At 36.7% G+C, this 22166-nt stretch overlaps 1 protein-coding gene across 1 annotated transcript; it reads right to left on the reverse strand.

Moving 5' to 3' along the window:
* Nucleotides 1-5686: 5686 nt before the first annotated feature.
* On the reverse strand, nucleotides 5687-13603 carry LOC122298716 (amino acid permease 3-like). The gene is made up of 6 exons (XM_043108584.1): nucleotides 13580-13603; nucleotides 13212-13485; nucleotides 12872-12965; nucleotides 11635-11840; nucleotides 11390-11529; nucleotides 5687-6331 (listed from the first exon to the last, which is right to left on the reverse strand). The coding sequence occupies exons 1-6, from the start codon at nucleotides 13601-13603 to the stop codon at nucleotides 5687-5689; spliced, it is 1383 nt and encodes a 460-aa protein (XP_042964518.1).
* Between the last annotated feature and the right edge of the window lie 8563 nt (nucleotides 13604-22166).

The raw sequence follows: 22166 nt of genomic DNA on the forward strand, positions 1-22166 counted from the left end.
ATAATGTGTCATAATTTCATGATAAAATTGAAAAATGAGAGTATGTCTTAATCTACTATAAGCTAATAATTTGATCAATACCACATCCTCCGCAATCTGATCATTTTGATAGTATAAATGATATTCGGTGATGATGAGTTATACTATTTACAAATTTGAAATCACCCCACATATATGCTGCATGCAGGAGTACTTATTTATTCATAAAAAGAATAAAAATACAAATTATTTTTTATATACGCTAATGTAGTAAGCTTTCACATGATTATAGGTCATGTACGTATCGAGTCAAGTGTGGCGATAATTAAAGGGCTAATTAATTTGCAAATCTATTTATTCTTTAGTCTAAAAGAAGGCCGGAGCTAGGTTGCCATGAAAGTTGGAGCTAGCTAAAGAATTGCATGTGTGAACGTGAAGCAGAACAGTTCCGTCTTGCTGGTATCCTTGAAAGTCTCCAAAATATATACTACTTCCCTTGGCCGCTGAGTTCTGACATGAAGTCGATCGTATTTAGTCTGACTTTTAAGTTGTTATATATACTTGAAAAGAATTCTGGATACATTTAGTCAAGAGAATATCAGAAGTCTTATCTAAAGCTCCAATGAGTCCAACCACGTCGACGTCGTTGAAGAACGGCAGAAGTATTGATATGAGAGTGGTTTGAAAGAACTGCACGTCTCCTTGGGAGCTAGATAAAAGACTACTTCTGCAAATCTTTGGCACTGAAAGAGTACGTAATTAACCACCTAATCAAAATTATCTAGCTCCGAATTAATATTAAAATCTCTTAGATGTTTTTCGTTAGTCAAAAGTGAGTTTCGTGGAAGGGAATGAGATTTGAAGGAATGGATGAAAAAAAGCCAAGATTTTGATGGAAGAAAATGGAAGGGAAGAGGATATTGTTTTAGTAGAAGATTCGATTAAGAGATGCTTAAAGGACCCGCAATCGATCGCACCAATTTTCCGGTTACACTTGATTAACGTTTTGGACAGCGACACCTTCGTTCATTGAAACAAGCTAGATATATAAGGTGGGAAAAATCTATACAATGCGAGGCCCTACATTGTATATATATTACTTTTTCAATATTATAAGTTGATGATGAAAACCCCACGCTAGCCCATGTGCGGCGGGGTGCAGGAAAGGCCCCGCATGCAGTGGCGGAGCCACGTTGGGGCAGGGGGGGGGGGGGGGGGGGGGGCCATGGCCCCCCAGAAATTTGAAAAAAAAAATTATATGTTAATTTTTTTAATTTAATAAAATAATATGAATTTATTATGTGTTGGCCCCCTCTATAAAATTTAATCTAATATAAAAAAGCACATCTCATATAGAATAAAATACATATTTTTATTATAAATAAAATTAAAAAAAAATTATAACTATATCCGGTAACATTTTTAGTCTCTTTACATTTTCTAAAACATTTCAATCGGTTATGGCAATCTGTCAAACATCCTTTTACAGACTATATTTCATTCTCACACGGCACAATACCGTATTTTCACATCTCCTCCTTCACTTTTGTTTTCTCCACTTTCCAACGTCAAAACTCATTTCATCCTTTACATTTTATTTTCTCTACTTTTCAACATCAAAACAAAAAAAAAAAAGGAAGGCAGGAAGCAGAAGATTTTACCTGTTAGCTGCTCTGCTGCTCGACTATGAGGCACTGAGGTGTAACCCGGCGACTGCCGACAGATCATTTCCAGTCGCTCTCGCTCTCAGCGTCCTCTCTCTCAGTCGCTCTCGCTCTCGCTCTCGGCGTCTCCAGACTCTCCACTCTTTATTTCATTTCACGCTAAAAACTAAAAAGGTTTTAGCTAAAAAGGTTAGACCTTTTTCACTTTTTGTTTTTGAAGGCTTGATTCGCTTGAAGCTTCCAAATGAGATAATAGATTAACAAATAACAATGAGGAGAATCTCGAGAGAATATAGTCAAATAGTCAAATAGAAGATGGCCCTCTTGTAACTTTGTTTGTCTCGACATGATATTTTGATTTTTTTAATTCATTTTTTTTTTCTAATCTTTGGTTACTCAGTTTATAAAAAAATTCATAATATATTAATATTATTTATTTAATAGATTAATATTTTTATAGATTAATACTTTTATTTATTTAGTAGATTAATAATTTTTTTCTATAGTAAACTAACATTTTATTTTTTAATAGATTAGTAGATGTATTTGATAGCCCATTCTAGATTGCCAGTTCTCGTCACACAATCTCGCAGGTATGTCTTTTTTTTTATAAAAATTTTATATTAATATTAATCATATTGTATATATATATTACATATATTAATTGTGTATGGTTATATGTACTTATTGAAGTTGCGGGCCCATGAGTGGGTAGCACCCTGTCCTTAGACAATAGCACCCTGTCCTTACACAATTTTTATTGGACAATAAATTCTTATAATTGTATTTATATTAATTTAATGTATTGTTTTTTAATTATGTAATGAAGTTATTATAGCTATTTATGTATGTATCATAAGTGTATGGATTCTTCCAAATTTGTACATATAGTCATTATTTAAGATACAAATATCTATTGCATATATATTTAAAATTATTTATACATGATCATGTTAACGTCGTGTTTCGTACGCCTTTGGGCCGGGTTACCCAGTCGGTCTTGGCCTTGACTCAATCTTGGGCCGGCACGCCGATGGTGGCGTTGGGCTTGTGTCCGCAATGTGCGGATCCAGTGGAGCTGGGCTAGGACGAGATGGTGCAAGACCCCAGTTGGTCCAATGCGACTGTACAGAATCCATGCGTATGAGCATGAAGGTAAACAGTATAAGAATGTAGGGAAAATAGAGAGAAGTAGATACACAAATTTATGTGATTCGGCACTAAGCATACATCCACAAGAGTTTGGAGAAGGAATAATCCACTACATAAGCTTTATTTACAATCTCCCAGGGTCTCTCATCCTCACTGTACAACTAATTTGCAGATCAATCTACTGATTTGGACTCTGTCACTGGAAGCCGAATCTGGAGATTGAAAAAGCCTGACCGGAAAGCCTCTAAGGAGTCTGGCCAAGGGTCCCTCGAAAAGTCCCCCCGCAAGATCCAGAAGAAGTCCTCCCGAAGATCCAAAAGTCCCCTAAGTCGTCTGCCCCCCTCCCCTTTTATCTATTTCTTCCCCTTCTTTATGTTACATCAACTCACCTCACGTCCTTTTTCCTATTCCCTGCATTCTTGACACTACTTTCCCTTTCCTTTACTATCTCATTTCTCCATATTTCGTCTTTTAAATTAAGCCCCCTAACACATGATTTATTGCCGAAAAAAAAAAAATATTTTGAGTAATATTTTAATATTTATTTTCAGAAAAATTGATATACTGATGATTTATATGACTTTATGCAAATGAATATGATCTCAAGTAATGATGTTTATTTATATGAGAAATAATAAATTAATCACATAGTTTGAGATCGAACAAGTTTAAGCTTATTAAAAATAAATAAACATATTAAAATAGATAATATATATTACTCAATAAGATTTACAACTCAAGTATATTTTAAAAAAACAAAAAAAAAAAGAGAATCATTTTCGTTTTTCTCGATTAGAATTACAGTAAAAAAGTCTGTTTTAAATTACTTTTTTTGTGCTTTTAAACAAATTAGAAAAAATAAAACAAAAAAAGCCAAATAAGATAACGGTACAAGAGCTAAGCAAAAGAAGACGTGAGGATGAAGTGATCAACACGTTCGAGTTAATGGAGCTTGCGATACTTGACGCATGTGGTCGGCGAAGTCACTGGTGGAGGAGACGCTGACGGACTTTTGGAGGCGAAGAAACTAGGCTGCCTGTCTCTGCAGTCCCGAAATACATGGATTCGACGTACGAGGCGCTGCTACCGTCGTCTTCAGACTGTAGGAAGCGCTAGGTTATTCCCTCCCGGCCCCTCCACTCCATGTGGTGGTGGCGGCCATTAATTTGCCTTAAAAAATCCTTTTTTTTTTTTTTAAAGTATATTTTTTGGCTTTCATGTTTTATTTAAGTTTGTTATATATATTTGGATTTTATATTTGTAGCTTAATTTTTTCTTATAATTCTTTAGAAGACTTTTTTACTCTTTATTTACTTTTATCTAGACGTACTGCTAGCGTACGTTATCGTTAAGGCCGTTCTAAATAGAAATATGAAGGAATGATGGATCAAACAGCAAACTGAAATTAATCTATATTTTTTTTAATTTCAAAAATTCGAAGGATAAATTTGACTGATAAGGCCAACCACACTGTGATCCCACAAAACTAAATCATCTATATATATATATATATATATTAATTTATCATCATTTGATAACAAAAAAATATGTAATAAATGATCATTTAATAGTGATAAATATGTTACATCTTACTTAGTGGCCAGGATGCAAATAAGAGGCCTAGTATGGTGTATAGAATTTTTCATATATATATATATATCATTTTAATTCATATATATTGGCACTATATATACAGCACTAATTAATATACCTTCAATTCTGTCATTAATCGAGATAACTAACATGCATTGGGTTTCTGCAGCTTGGCCTAGTCGTTTTTCTTGACCGAGTCGGCCATTCATGACCTAGGTAATTGACTTTTCCCCAGAACGTTAGGGAGTGGGTGATGGTGGAGGGATATATAATGGATAGCTTTCATATTCAGCGCGCGTTTGCCTCCATATATATATATATATATAAAAGTAGTAGTTCGCTTAAAAAACAAAACCCCACAAAGAGTACTCCTAATTTGTAGTGAGCAAAAAATAAGTGAACATGGTCGGAGATACAGTACTTTACACATATATATTTAAACACACGGACAAATCATAGCAATTAGCATTATGCCGATGGTTTCTAAACGAAGATAAAGATAGTGAAGAGGAAAACAATACATATAGATATAAGCTATTTTCCTCAAATGTGATTAATTTATTGTATATAGGTTCCCAACCAAATAATATATATAGTTATTATATTTTTAAATTAGTGCATGTAGATCTAGTTTACCATTCACATGATTTAAATGGAAAATTTTAATTTGTAAAATTCAAATTTTAAAATTTATTTTTCAAATCAAATTATGTCACGTAGATAATATATAGTTCAAAGGACTTAGAATAGTAGTATATGTTCATATATATATGTTTGTGTATCCACGGTCGGTTACATTTAAGAGGACCATGCGAACAAATGACCGACTTGCTTGTTATCGACACGAAAAATGTCAATTAAAGTCTCTAATTAGGACCATTTTCGTTTTGGATAAGGCCGGATTATCTAGTTTTAGACAGCATTAATGATATGTTTCAGCTTTTCCTTAGAGTTTAATATATATGTGCTGATTGAGAAACAAATGGAGCAGTACTACTCAAGAAAAACAATTCACTCATATTAAACTGCTAAAACCACAAATAGAGGAATAATAAAAGACACACTTCAAATAATTCTTACTAAAAAAAACACTGATTAACAACAGCCAAACCCACAAGACGCAATTCACGAACATCTCCCACATATTAGTAGTACTGTTTTGCAGTTTGCACTCAAAACACACTGTATATGACACCAATACGATGCATGCATGACTCTGCAAACCGAAAGAAAACTCGTAAATTATGTCGGCAAACCACTCAAAAGCAGTGCTGGCTCTTCAAGCATTGAATTTCAACCTAGTTTTCCTTGAAGAGCTTGTGAGTCTGGAGATCAAGAACCACCCAAGCAATGTAGCCTACTACAGCAGCAATGTTGATGATGAGGAGCGCCAGGCTCAGGATTTGAAGGAAAACCCATTTTGCGCTCCATCTTGTTATCTTCTTTTTAGCTATATACATCCGCACAGGCAAGTAAACAGTGAGAGGCCAAAACCCTAAAATCCCAGTAAGTCTAGCCACGTTTTCCAAGGAGTGCTTCAGAAACATTGATATCACAGTAATTATCATCCCAAAAATTGTTCTACAAACAGAACGGTAGAGATTGAGTCTATCTGGGCGGCCACTCAGGATTGGGTTTATGGCCTCTCCTGTGAATCTTTCATGTGTTGCAGCATCCTCAGTCAAGGCAAAGAGTGCTCGGGAATTAACTTGGTACTCAGCAACACACCCGAGAGACACGGCAACATGTGCTATGTCCAGCAGCCAATATGGGTTATAGAAGCCGAATCCAGCAAGGAGGTTTCTGGGCGTGCTCTCTCCAAAAGCAGCATAACCCAAATAGCCACAAACCATGTAGAAAAAGGTTATGAATGCAAAGCTGAATTTAATGGCCTTCTTCATTATAATCTTCGAGTCTGATGGTGGAGAATTAAAAACTGTGTTCTTCTCAAGATTCAATTAAATTGAGTGACAAGACAACATAGGAATCCTCAATTTACAGCACTGCAGTCCAGCCCCTTGGAAACATAACTGTCAAAGACAGTGCCCACATGCCATCTTCCTTTATTTATGCTTCTTGTTGGACAACTTGTATAGGATTATTAGCTAGTTTATTTAGTCTTTCATGACCATATATATAAAATATACTCTCGGATTCCTCTGTAAAGCAACTTACCCACTGAATACTTGAATATACTGAAACTTTCCATCTCTTTGTTGTCTTACTTCACGTTATTTTCCTCTCAACAAGATCATGGCAAATCTTCTTCATTCTTCACTCAAATTCTGACATGGTATCAGAGCAGGATCTTTGACCTGTTCTTTTGCTCACCTTCCTCATTCTGATTTTCTTCTGCTACTATCAACTCTCATTCAAATTTCAACATGTCTACAGAGGAAACTGTTGTTAATCCTCCTACCAGAAATCTCTCACCATCCGAAGACAGCAACAGCCCATCTTTCCTTCATCATTCTGATGGCATCAATACTGTAGTCATCACTCCACCTCTATCTGGCCCCAACTACCTATCATGGAGCCGATCCTTCACTCTTGCTCTTTCTATCAAAAATAAATTAGGCTTTCTTGATGGAAGCATCATCACCCCTGCTGTAACTAGTGATCTTTATGGACCATGGGTTAGATGTAATAATCTCATCCTCTCTTGGATCCTTCACTCCATATCCCAGGAGATATCATCAAATGTCTGCTTCATAGGTGATGCTAAGAAAATATGGGACAAACTCAAAGACAGGTTTGCACAACCTGACAATGCTCGGATTTATCAACTTCAACATCAACTTGGGACCATCATACAAGGAACTCAGTCTGTAAATGAGTATTTTACCCAACTGAATGCAGCATCTCACCATCAAACCAGGAAGAGAGATAAGTTTGACATCACTTGTTACAATTGTGGGAAAACTGGACACACTAAGGATAAGTGTTATCGGTTGATTGGATTCCCTCCTGACTTCAAGTTTACAAAGACCAAACAAGGAAACAATCACTTGGCAAATCAGACCACCAGTCAACCCTCTAATGGCAATGCAGCAGAACCTGCCCAGCTAGCTTTGAGTCAAACTCAGATTCGGCAACTCATGCTCTTGGCAAACTCACAGACATCACAGCTCAGCATAGAGGACTCGGGCAAAGGAAAGAATGCCTCACAGCCTGACCCTACCACTCACGGCTCTCACATGGCAGGTATGATGACTTACCATTCACCCTTCATTTTTTCCTCTGAACATGATCACCATCTTGCATCCATGACCACCTGCATTTCACACAAACCAAAACACATCACATGGATAGTGGATACTGGAGCCACAGACCACATGGTCTGCTCCACCAGCCTTCTCTCCTCCATCATTTCAACTTCTCAAGCTTATGTACAGATGCCAAATGGAGAAAAAGCACAAGTCACTCATATAGGCACTGTTCAGATCAGTAACACCTTAACCCTCCATGGAGTATTATGCATACCATCTTTTTCTTTTAATCTTCTCTCAGTCAGCAAGTTAACTCAAAACTCTTCTCTATGTCTTATTTTCTCTCAAAAACAGTGTCTCATTCGGGACCTAGCTACATGGACAGTGATTGGAGTTGCTAGAGTACGAGAGGGACTCTACTTCCTTGATTCCAATTCACTAGGAAGTTTTTTTTATCAAAGTCCAGCAACAACCAATTCTGATCCCAGCCTTTTATCTCAAGTCCAACAAGTTTCAACAAGTCAAGATTTTCATTTATGGCATTTCAGATTAGGGCATGTATCAAATCAAAGGTTAAATTTGATTTCTTCTCATGCCTCAGATGTAAAATGTACTGATTTCAATCAATGTGATGTTTGTCATTTTGCAAAACAGAAAAGAAATCCCTTTCCCCGCAGTGTTTCTTCCACTTCTTCTCCTTTTGAGTTAATCCATTGTGATATTTGGGGACCATATTCACAAGCCACACCTCAAGGACATCAATATTTCCTCACTATAGTAGATGACTATAGCCGAATGACATGGATTTTTTTAATGAAGTTTAAATCTGAAACTCGAAGTCTCTTGCAGTCTTTCATCCAAATGACAAAAACTCAATACAATATTAAGGTGAAACAAATTAGATCTGATAATGGAGCCGAGTTTCTAATGCAAGAATTCTATAATAAACATGGAATCCTTCATCAAAAGACATGCATTTATACCCCTCAGCAAAATGGGGTAGTTGAAAGGAAGCATCAGCACCTCCTTTCCACTACTCGGGCTTTGCTCTTCCAAGCCTCTCTTCCCACCAAGTTTTGGGGAGATGCTGTTCTAACAGCAGTTCACTTAATAAATAGGATCCCCACTCCTGTACTTAACAATCGGTCACCTTATGAGCTTTTGTTTTCAGCTCCTCCTTCATATTCACATTTAAGAGTCTTTGGTTGCTTATGTTTTGTCTCCACTCTCAAACACAATCGAACCAAGCTAGATCCAAGAGCAAGGAGGTGTATGTTCATAGGATATCCACCAGGGGTTAAGGGATACAAAGTTTATGATCTGGACAGTCACAAGTATAGCATCTCAAGAGACATCATTTTTCATGAAACTAATTTTCCTTTCCAACATCATCACTACAATTCTACACTTGCTCCATCTCCAGACTCCATTTTACCTCCCATCCCTTCGAATGTAGACTTCCAAGATCCCCTTCCAACCGACCCTTCTTCTGTCAATGACCTAAATACACCCTCACCTTATTCCCTTTCAACCGACCCTCCTTTCTCTCCTTCCCTTCCTTCTAATCCTATTCCTTCCACCACTTTACCCTCACCATCTCCTGCACCTCTAAGAAGATCGGATAGGGTCAAAAACCCACCTAAATACCTTCTTGATTATCACTGCAACTCAGCATCTTCACCATCATCTCATCACTCCACTGCTCATCCACTTGAGCATTACCTTTCCTACACTCATTTCTCCCCCTCTCACAAGGCCTATACACTCTCCCTTTCCTCTACCCGAGATCCTACCACTTATGCTGAGGCTGTTCTCTCTGAGCATTGGATCAAAGCCATGGCAGATGAGTTGAATGCATTGGAGGCCAACAACACTTGGACAGTCACTACTCTTCCAAAAGGAAAGAAAGCAATTGGCTGTAGATATGTCTACAAGACCAAATTGCACTCTGATGGTTCTATAGAAAGGCACAAGGCCCGATTGGTAGCCAAGGGCTACACTCAAAGAGAGGGATTCGACTTCCATGAAACCTTTAGCCCGGTTGCAAAGATCACTACTGTTCGTGTCTTCCTTACTTTGGCAGCAATTCACAATTGGTATTTGAACCAATTGGATGTTCACAATGCTTTTCTTCATGGGGATTTAGAAGAAGAGATCTACATGGATTTGCCTCTGGGATTTCAGCCTAAAGGGGAGTCAATCACAGATCAAAATTTAGTTTGTAGGCTGCACAAATCCCTTTATGGCCTTAAGCAAGCCTCAAGGCAATGGCATTCAAAATTTTCCACATCCCTCATTGCCATTGGTTTCCAACAATCCAAGTCAGATTACTCTTTGTTCACAAAGATTCATGATGGCCAGTTTATTGCATTATTAGTGTATGTTGATGACATTCTCATTAGAAGCAATGATCTCAAAACAATTGACTCCATCAAGACATATCTGCACAGCCAATTTAAAATCAAAGATCTTGGCAATCTAAAGTATTTCCTTGGCTTAGAAATAGCAAGATCAGAAAAAGGAGTTCATTTGAATCAAAGGAAATACACTCTTGAGATTTTAGAGGATGCTGGTATGCTCGGATGCAAGCCTATCAGCACACCAATGGAATTGAATCATAAACTTTCTCATTTGGCAGCAGATCCTATCATTGACGTTACAAGTTATAGGAGGCTGGTTGGAAGGTTAATTTATTTATCCATTACAAGACCGGACATCACTTATTCTGTTAACATCTTAAGTCAATTTATGGATCGGCCTTCACAAATCCATCAGCAAGCTGCACACCGAGTCTTGAGATATCTCAAAGGATCCATAGGCCAAGGTCTCCTATATTCTTCCAAATCTGAACTACTTTTCAGAGCATTTAGTGACTCAGATTGGGCTGCTTGTCCTGAAACCCGAAGATCTACCACTGGTTTTTGCATCTTCTTGGGAGATTCCTTGATTAGTTGGAAATCAAAGAAGCAAACCACTATATCTAGGTCCTCTGCTGAAGCTGAATACCGTGCATTGGCCAACACCAGCTGTGAAATTGTATGGCTAATGAACCTGCTGCAAGATTTTAACACAAGCCATTCGAGACCTGCCCTCCTATATTGTGATAACCAGGCAGCCCTACACCTCACCAAAAATCCAATGTTCCATGAAAGAACAAAACACATTGAGCTGGACTGTCATTTTGTTAGAGAGAAAGTGCTTGCTGGAATCATTACACCAATACATGTGAGTTCAAAGTTACAGATTGCAGATATCCTAACAAAGGCTCTACCTACTGCTACATTCCTTTTTCTACTGTCCAAGATGAACACACTTAATCCGTGCGTCCACCTTGAAGGGGAGTCTCAAGATTCAATTAAATTGAGTGACAAGACAACATAGGAATCCTCAATTTACAGCACTGCAGTCCAGCCCCTTGGAAACATAACTGTCAAAGACAGTGCCCACATGCCATCTTCCTTTATTTATGCTTCTTGTTGGACAACTTGTATAGGATTATTAGCTAGTTTATTTAGTCTTTCATGACCATATATATAAAATATACTCTCGGATTCCTCTGTAAAGCAACTTACCCACTGAATACTTGAATATACTGAAACTTTCCATCTCTTTGTTGTCTTACTTCACGTTATTTTCCTCTCAACAAGATCATGGCAAATCTTCTTCATTCTTCACTCAAATTCTGACAGTTCTGTTTTTTACCAGTATCGGTTAGTTCAGCATATATACAACTCTGATCATTTACAAAGAGAGAAGATAATTGTAGCTCTTAAATCCTGGAACAAAATAAACCTGAATTTCATTAAAGTCGATGGAGAAAGAGAAAGTAAATGCTATGTCCCCGAGTGCTTGGAAGCTCCTCCATATCTTTTGTGTTTCATTCACATGACTATTGCTTATTCTAGTCACACTTCCCCAAAACTTTCCAGTTTCTGGTGTTTGAGCAATCAAATTAAAGGAAAATCAAGTCAATAAGCAAGTTACGATTCAAGAAAATGAAAAAAAATTGAAGGCATAAATTAAGCAGTAACATGGACCTGCTACTTTTGCGATGCCGAGGCCAAGACCAATTGTGGAATAAATGAAGGACATCACAGCTGCGATAATGGAGAACCACTTGAAATCACCAATGACAGAGAGAATTATCTGAACAAGGCCAAATGCAATGATATATGGGTAGCTGTTGATTTGGCATGGATTCCTGCCTTCACTGCTGTGGAAGCAGATAGACCTTTGGATTGCCCTGTTTGATCAAAAGCAAAAAGACTCATCAGCTCTCATTGAGTTCCAAACAGTGCACCACCAAGAGAACAAATTAAAATGAACTTTTTTAAGAGTCTAATAAGAAGCTGACACCTCAGCTTTTCATGAGTCTTTTCTGAAAAAATAATTAATTGCATTAGATCATTTACCGAAAGTAAGTTAGAAAACTTCAATTTTGCAGCCCCGCTGGGTAAACTAATCTCAGACTTAATTACTACATTTTTTCCTTTTTATATACAAAATTCTAGTGAAGTGGCCGGGCACGTCCACTAATGTTGTTTTTAATTTGTCCCACGGCCATTTTCTTTGCTGGGTTGAAGTCAAATTAAGATTTTACTATATGGCTAAATGCCCGTATTAGCTAGAGTAGTATATTCTTATTGGTGGTACTGGTCTACTATTGGTCTGAAAATGCAATTCCCTTTATAATCAGACTATTTTTTCTTCGTTGATTGAACCAGATCAATGTATTTGTGACCCGTTATTTTTTATAAAAATAATTATTTTTTGTCAAAATAAATTTATATATTTTCATCACAAATAATTATTTTTACTATATTTAATTAGTCGTAAATGCTCTTTTCTTTTTTTGTTTGTAATAGAAAAATTTAAGACATAAGATTGATCAAAAGCTTTTTTGAGATTTGATATTGACGATCTAGTGAAGAAAGCTCAAGGATAAAGATGCGAATCCATGTATTCGGTAAATTATGAAGCTTCGTGGCAATTAACGGGAATTAAGTTGGGAAGCGGAAAGATAAGATTGTCATTATATATATATATATATATATACACACATTCACATTATAACTACTATAGATATAAAGAGATTATACAAAATAAATCTACAGATTGATGTGATTTCATGTAACCCGTTAGATCTATTTTATAATAAAAGTAACTTTACAATATGAGGTACAACGTCAAACCATATCAGTTTGAATTTTTTATATATAATTCATTTGTGACTAAAATATTTTTCTCTATATATAAGATTTCGAATTAACTTACATCATGCTTGCGGACGCTCCAATTGTGTATCCAATGGCACTCCCGAAAAGCTTCAAATATTGACCTACTACACATATCTTCACCTCCGTACCACCTAGAAAATTAATAAATAAGCTTTAATTAGATCATGACTTGCAAGCTTGAGTGCTAATAAATAAATTCTCTTTACTTTGGGCCAAACTAATTTATAAATACTATTACTACTCTGAATAAATCATATGATTTAATCACAAGTAAACAAATACCGAAAACATTATGAATTAAGTTCTATTCATTAAATAATCTTCACACGTACGATCGATTGCCAAAATAAATTAGGATGCTAGCTGAGAAAAAGTACCGAGGTTTTCCTGCAAAGCCCCCACGTAGGTATGGTACCGCCTCTGGGAATTTCTAGCGTCAGATCGATAACATGTAGATAGGAGGACTGAAGTACCTAAGTACTTGACAGTGGAGAAGAAGAATATGGCAGCAGAACCTGCAATCAATCCTAGTTGAGCATTAACCCGAGCTAGGGACAGAACTCCAGAACCAGTAAGAATTGTTATTATGTAAGCACTGGCAATCAAGCTGACACGAGTTCCTGAATCGTGAAGAAGCGCAGGGAAAACAAACTGAGAGACGTTAGAAACAAACACACTTACGATGACAAAACAGTAGTGGAAATGAAGCCTAACCAAAATAACTAAACGTACGTAGTTTAGTTGCCTGCAGCTTCGTTGAGAGGGCCATCGTTTCCGATGAAGTACTTGGAGTTGCCTTCTGAATGCACGTCGACAAGGGGCTAGACATATTCATTTACAGTACTCCGAAATCCGACTAACTTTTCTGGGTGCATGGTGGTGTTGTCCATGCGTATGTTTATAAAGGCGCGCGAGTTGCCGTGTGTACGTGTCATATATGCATGTAAAATGTCACCCACTAAAATTTCCCGCAACGTGGGTTTCCTTTTCTTCAACCCTTTGTTGGTAAATACTTTGCAGCTTGACGAAAAAGTCCACATAGTTGAGGACCCAACGGCCAGTTATGTATAACAATTAGTAGGGTTTTTTTTTTTTTTTTTTTTTTCTCGGCAGTTTGCATTTGCGACTTCGAAAGTAATTATGTACAAGAAAACTGTCTAATTTTGATCAATGCTTTTTTTTATTAAAATGATTATTTCTTATCAAAATGATATATTCTCCTTATAAACAATTTATCATAAATACTAGTTTTTCTTATATTGTAAATTATCCCATCTAACTAAGATTTTCTCTTTAATATATATTAAATTCCCAAACCTCTAATGGTTATACCAACTTTGTCCACAGTTGAAGACCCAGTTATAACAAGTTAACAGTAGTACTACCCGATAGTAGTACGTAATATAAGTGCATATTTCATGTCAATTTTGTGGGATTGGTAATTAAATTGGCCTTACGTACGACGGACAAGAGATCTTATGCGAAATTATTTATGTCCTCATTTTTCCACATTAAGTACTTGTTGTCTATTTGTCATTGTGCAGCTAGTACTCTAAACTCATGGGAATATATGGTGTTTCTTTACACAAAACCGTCAAAGAGAGATATTTGCGTGCACAAACTTTTTATACATACATAAACTTTCTCAACGTGCCAAATAATTAGTTGAATTTTTTTATTTATTTAAAAAATACTAAGATGAAATAGATTTATATTTACTTGAGCAATTTTCTGGACTGAAACGGGCATATATATCAACTTTCAAATCAACCACGATAGTTCGGTTTATATTTAATTTTTTGGTTTGAATATCTGCATCTTTGTTATTCGTTGGTTGGTAATTTGGGAAAATATCAATTTTATAATATACGGGCCAGGGAGAGGCACGAACTAATTATTGGAAGATAACAATTAAGGGTCTAAGACAATATGGCATCTTTCATAATCAGCGCCTGTATGTCGGCAATTCAAAAAGACACCAATTAAGATTCGGTCTACGGCCTGAATGGCCGGGCTAAAGGCATTTTCTTTTGGTGAGAGTAATTACATCACTCATGCTTGTTTTATTCATAATTTACGTATTATTATGTTTTGTTCATGTGATAGGTTCGCTTGCCGATAAGTCCAAATAATATCTAGCACATGCAACCAACTACACTCCTTCTGCCGTTTGACCGAAACCATCTTCAGGCAATCACAAGTCGCGGAAAGGATCTACGTAAAGGCTTTTCCCATATAAATGGATCTTCGTTGGCATTATGAGGATCATATGAATGAAATAGGTATGTTCTTCAAACGTTGAAGGTTTTGGGAAGGTGGGGGTCTGGTTCTTCCTACTTGCATAAACATTCAACGTTAGGCCGGTTAGGACCCATGTACTATGGTTTGGAGAGTGAGATGAGAATTTTGAGTTTTATATTAAAGTTTAAAATATTATATTTTAATATTATTATTGTTTTGATATTTGAAAATGTTAAATTGAAATTTGAAAAAGTTAAATTGTTTATTATATTTTGTATGGGGATTTGAGAAAGTTGTAATGATAAGATGAAAATTTTAGCTTGGCCAAACCGAACTGTTCGGTGAGATGATAATTCACAAAGCTCATGTTTCTCAAGCTTTTGAGAAAGTAACACATGAGCTAGAGGTTTTGGTTGGTTTGCGGTGAACAAACATAGACTGGTTCTGCTTGGCCACTGAGAATTCTCATATGAGAATTTTGAGTTTTAAGATTAAATATTAAAATATTATATTTTAATATTATTATTATTTTGAAATTTGAAAAAGTAGAGAAAAAGTTAAATTGTTTATTATATTTTGTATTGGGATTTGAGAAAGTTATAACGATGATATGAGAATTTTATTTTTGAGATAAAAATTCTTTGTGGCCAAACAGTAAAGAGGGAAAGAGAAAAGCTCCCAACCGGTTAGGTGAAAACCCCATTTTAACATCATCCAATAAAAATTCGCCATATAGGATGATAGACGTGTAGCAAACCAAAATTTACACTCACATGAAGTAGATTACTCCATTTTATTTTTGATATCTTCCCCCTCTTCTCTATCTCCCTCCCCCCACCCCCTATTGCCTGCAATCCCATGAGCTCGTAAATAACTTCCTCGTTGATGACGTTCCATTAATGAAACCCCATGAGATTATCGCTCCAAGTACAACTTCTTCATCGACTTCTTCCTCTCTTCATCATCTTCTTCAAATTCCTCCAACTTCTTGCAAGAGTACTTAGATCAGTTCCATGATAATAAAAAAATAAAACAAAACCCAGATAAATACATCTTACCCACCAAACATATCATCAAACAAATCATAGTACCGATAAAAAAAATAGATGAAGAAAAATGGAGAACATTGAGTTCAACGAAAGAATTTGGGGCTTTGAAAACTAGTGGAAAGCTTTATGAAGATGTTATGAAGACGGAGCTTCAAGGAAGTCAAAAAATAGAGAGAGAGAGAGAGAGAGAGAGAGGCTTCTTGGTAGCAGAACTATATTATTATTATGACTTCTTCTACTACATATTATTAATTATTATTATTATTGTTAATGCCTAAAAATAGCATTACTATTATTATTAAAACAACATGCCTGAAGGAGAGAAAGAGTGATTCCCAACCCGCTATGGCAATTCGGAATTTAATTAGTGTGGTTTGGAGCCCTGCGGTTGTATGGTGTCGGTGCGTACATCCATGCTGGTATTGAACGAAAAATAAGTGCAGGGAAAATAAAAGAGAGGAAGACACACAGATTTACATAGTTCGGCACTAAGCCTACATCTATGGGTTGTTTGGGAAGGCGAATCTATTATAATATACTTGTTTTACAGTCTCTCATCCTTACTGTATAATAGAGACTGGAGCTCTATCTCCTGGTGTAAAATGCCATTGTTGGTCCCGTTGTTCATGTTCTAGTTGTGAGGTTGAAGAAGTTGAAGCCGTCGTCTCCCCCAAAAGTCATCAGTTTCCTCCCTTTATCCTTTACCCATTCCCTTCTTTACGTCACATCCCATCTCCTTTTTTCCATTCTGACACATTTTCTTTTCTCAGCCTATTGTTCCCTCCTTCATTCCCTCTTTCTTCCCTCCTGATGAGACCCCCCACCTTGGGCTAGGCTTGAAAACTCATTATGGGACTGAAATATTTTATTCCCCCTAGTTGCCCCATGATTCTTAAAGTCAATTAGCTCCAGAAGAAGGCCTCAAGAATTTTTAAGATAAAATATGCGACAGAGATAATCCATAGACAAATAAATTTCAAGAGTTAGTCTCTAGTTTTCTGTTTGCTTGCATTAAGTGATAAATATTTTTAAGCGCGAGACTAGATGAGAGATGTACTAATAGCAAAGTTGTAGCCCTCAAAGTGATATCTCTTCTGCATTCTCCTTTCCACTTCATTTTCTATTTTATTTTTATCATCTTCAAAGAGAATCATGTGTGAAATTTAATCATTTAACTCATATATATATTCTTTTGGCATAAATATAGAATTAATATTTCTTTTTCAATTTAATAATGGGTCATTTCATGATAAAATTGAAAAATGAGAGTGTATATATATATCTTAATTTACTGTATATAATCTAATAATTTGATCAATACCACGTCCTCCGCACTCTGATCATTTTGATGGTATGATATTTGGTGATGATGAGTTATACCGTTTACAAATTTGAAATCACCCCACATATATACTGCATGCAGGAGTACTTATTTATTCATAAAAAGAATAAAAATACAAATGATTTTTTATATACGCTAAGAGCATTGGCATTGGATTGACTATCCTAATCTTCAAAATTTGAAGAATATGTAACTTTTTATTTTTTAGCTACTCACTTAACTTTTAAAACCTACATTGGATTAGCTATTACATTCTCCATAATAATAAAATATTATTATTTTATAATTTTTATTTTTTTATTACTTTTTTATTTTATTTTTCTAATGTGATATAACCTCCAATAATCATATTCCTTTTCATATTCATAATCAAACAATGTATAATATAATAATCTTATATGTATATAGATGACAAAATCTCATATGTAAAAAAAAATTCCATATGTACACAATCCATAATAATCTCATTTCTATAATATAACAATCCATGCTTCTCTCAATCACGAGATAAGAAGGAAATCCCTAATTTCAATTTCCATTAATTGATGTAAACAGCTAAAAATGTTTTACATGATCCCTCTTCATTTGTACAAAAAGCCAATAATAGACCACCTAGATTCAAGCACTTCAATATTATGTAGCAGTTAATGTCATGAACTCAGAGTACCACTTTAACAAATTTTTATGCCACAGTTAAGTTTCAACTTACATGTCTGAAATGCAATTATTCAACAGAGAAATCTTGCGATATTGCCAGTGATTCTACTCTCAACAATTCATTTTTTCTGTTATTTTGGCTGTCATGGAAATCCAATTATACAACAGATAATCACAATGTATCATCTTGATCCTTCCACACATATCACAGTTGTCAGATCAGTACTTGATAATTAACAGATCAATGGTGGAGACGGTACATTGTGAATAGATTGTGAAAGAAACCTTATGAGAATAGCTTAAGAGATGAAACCCGAGGCTGCCATCTTGGCTAATAAGCCCTTAGTCAGTCATGTTCTCTAAACAGGAAACTAACACAAATAAGGAAAAATAAAATTATTCTTTCAAATTGCCTAAAGCATGGTTTCCTAGGGCTACTTCTCAACATTCTGACTAAGTTCTACTTTTCAAAAAACAAAAAAGGACAAAGTTCTCTGATTTTTTATATTATCCTGCAATTGCATCCAAAATTTTTTAGGAAAAAATCCCTATCCGCTTTACCTCTTATACTGGCAAGGATTATTTACATATTTCCGAGTACTTTTCAGGATTTCATAAATCCCAATTGATCCAAAACTCTACATCAAAGCACAGCTCAATTGGGCTCTTGAAGGAAAACCTGAGACTTGAAAACCGAAGATCTAAAGACCAAAAAAAAGAAGGCAAATAGCAAATAGCTAAATGACAGGCAAAAGGAAGGCAAATAGCTAAATGACAGGCAAATAGCTAAATGACAAACTAATAATTAAATGAAATAAAGCAATTGTGGCCGACCAAAAAAAAATTTACCTGAACCTAAAGAACCAGGTTTCTTTGCAAAAGAAATAAACAATTATTTGCAACTGTGGGACCGTGGGACCAAGAACAGCAAATAAACCGAGACACTTGCAACAGCGGTGAGAGTTTCTTTGCAACCGTGGGACCGAGAACAGCAAATAAACAATTATTTGCTGCAAGCTGGATAAGACCGAGACACTTGACTGAAAAAGTGAGTGAGCACTACGAGACCCAACACGTGACTGAGAAATAAAGACCCAACACTGACTGAGACCGAAAATAATGGTGCCGAGAACTTGCCTGAGAACCTGTTGAGATGAGGGTGCCGAAAGATACAGAACAGAACCGGGAACTGGATTTCTGAAGAGGTGCTGAAAAAAAATTCTGAAGAGCTTCAGTTTCTGAAGAGTTGGATTTCGAAATTTTCTGAAGAGCTGGATTTCGAAAGAGGTGCTGAAAAGAAAGTCTGAACAGCTTCAGCGGTAGCTCGGTGAGAATTTCTGGAAAAGAAAATTTCTGTAGGACCAAAACAATAGAGATAGACCGAAAAAATTTCAAGGAAGCTCTGATACCATGTCAAAATGGATTCCAATTCGATACCTCTTTCAGAGGATTTATTCCCCTTATATAGAACATATTTACATGTCTATGTACTATCTAGTTTGAGCGGGAAAAGCAGCGCCGTATATGGCGCCGAATGTAGCCTCCCTCTATTTAGGCTACCTATATATATAATATGAACTACTACAAAAAAGAGATCGACTGTTTGTACGTTGACAACCCCCCTCAAATTGATGCCCGTAGATCAACAAGCATCAATTTGCTACTTAGAAAGCAATGTCGATGACGAGTGAGAGCCTTGGTGAAAATATCAGCAATTTGTAGTTCAGTAGAAACATGTGTAAGAGTGATAATACGAGCTTCAAATGCTTCACGGATAGAGTGACAATCGACTTCAATATGCTTCGTGCGCTCGTGATAGACAGGATTGGCCGTGATCTGAATAGCACTCGTATTATCGGCATGTAGAGGTGTGGGATCGATCTCAGAAAAATCTAGCTCAGCAAGCATACCTCGAAGCCAAATAATTTCAGAACAAGCTAAAGACATCGCTCGGTATTCAGATTCTGTAGATGACTTAGAAACTCGGTCTTGCTTCTTACTCTTCCAAGAGACCAATGCATTACCTAAGAACACACACCAACCAGTTATGGAACGGCGTGTATCCGCACAACCAGCCCAATCAGCATCGCTATAAGCAGCCAGACGAGTCGAGTTGCCGGCTGGGAAGAATAAACCACGAGCAGAAGTGCCATTAACATATCGTATGATCCTACGAACAGCAGCCAAATGAAGATGACGAGGAGTCTGAAGAAACTGACTGACTTGCTGTACAGCAAACGAAATGTCGGGTCGAGTAATAGTGAGATAAACAAGGCTACCCACCAACTTTCGATATAAACTGGGATCAGAAAGTAAGTCACCCTCCTCTTTGCGAAGCTTGACATTTAATTCCATAGGAGTATCCACAGAAGGAGCCTCCTGTAGACCAGCTGTAGCCACCAAGTCACTAGCATACTTATGTTGATTGAGTGAAATACCAGAGGGACTACGATGCACCTCAAGACCAAGAAAATATGTGAGAGATCCAAGATCCTTCATATGAAAGGACTCTAAGAGATGAGTCTTGAGCTGACCAAGTAAGACAGAATCGGAACCAGTGATCACAATATCATCAACATAGACTAAAAGAACAACAATACCCATGTCTGATTTCCGAAGAAACAATGAAGTATCATACTTGCTCTGCTTGAATGAAAATTGTAATAAAGTTGTGCGGAATTTATCAAACCAAGCCCTCGGAGCCTGTTTGAGACCATAAAGAGAGCGACGAAGCTTACACACATGTGAAGTTGGAGAGCTGAACAATCCCGGGGGTGGCTTCATATAAATACACTCTTTAAGATCCCCGTGAAGGAAAGCATTCTTAACATCCATCTGATGTAGTGGCCAATCACTGGAAGCAGCAAGAGCTAGAATCATACGAACAGTAGTCATTTTAGCCACAGGAGCAAAGGTCTCTTCATAATTGACACCATATTCTTGATTATTCTCGAGTGCAACAAGCCGAGCTTTGTAACGATCTAAACTTCCATCAGATTGGATTTTGACTGAATAAACCCATTTGCAACCCAGAGGAACAATGGTGGAAGGACATGGCTCAATATCCCAGGTGTGGTTGGCCTCTAAAGCGTCAATTTCTTCCTGCATAGCTTGTCGCCAACAATCATGCTTGACAGCTTGTGAGTAGCAGGTGGGAATATCAAAATTGGATAATGTAGTAGTAAGAGCAGAAGCAAACCACCCATACCTATCCGGAGGTACTGATACTCGAGAAGAGCGACGTACCAAGTGCTCTAAAGGTGCTGCAACTGTTTGATCCTGGAGCATGGTAGGATCAGATATTGGTTGAGCCACCGGAAGAGACTGTGAGTGGGAGCATCTTGTATACACAATACCTGGTTTAAAACGGGAGCTGACTGGATGAAGATCTGAGAACTGCTGTTCAAAAGATGGGAGGACCACAGTAGAAGAAGAAGGGATAGAAGACACAGGAAAGAAATGTTGATTTTCAAAGAAAATAACATTCCGAGAAATGCGCGTACGATGTAAAGTGGGATCATAGCAAACAAATCCTTTTTGACACACATTATATCCCAAGAATGCACATCTAACAGATTGAGCAGATAATTTATGTCGCTCATGAGGAGGTAAATGGACAAAACATACACAACCAAAGATACGAAGATTATCATAATTAGGTTGTTTAGCAAACAAGCGGAAATAGGGAGACTCCATGTGTAAGACTTGGGAAGGTAAACGATTAATCAAGTGAGTAGCAGTTTTCAGAGCCTCGACCCAGAACATGGATGGAACAAATGATTCTAACAAGAGTGTACGTACCACATCAAGAAGATGACGATTTTTGCGTTCGGCTACTCCATTTTGTTGGGGAGTAGCAGGACATGAACGTTGATGAATAATACATTTAGAAGCCAAGAATGCCTGAAACTCAGCAGACAAATATTCACCACCAGAATCTGTGCGTAATGTCTTAATAGTCGCAGAGAATTGATTGTCAATATACGCAAAAAACTCAGTGAAAGTACGAAAAACTTCAGATTTAGAGCGAAGAAAATAGACCC

Source organism: Carya illinoinensis, chromosome 16 (genome assembly GCF_018687715.1).
Source record: "Carya illinoinensis cultivar Pawnee chromosome 16, C.illinoinensisPawnee_v1, whole genome shotgun sequence".
Lineage (NCBI taxonomy): Eukaryota > Viridiplantae > Streptophyta > Magnoliopsida > Fagales > Juglandaceae > Carya > Carya illinoinensis.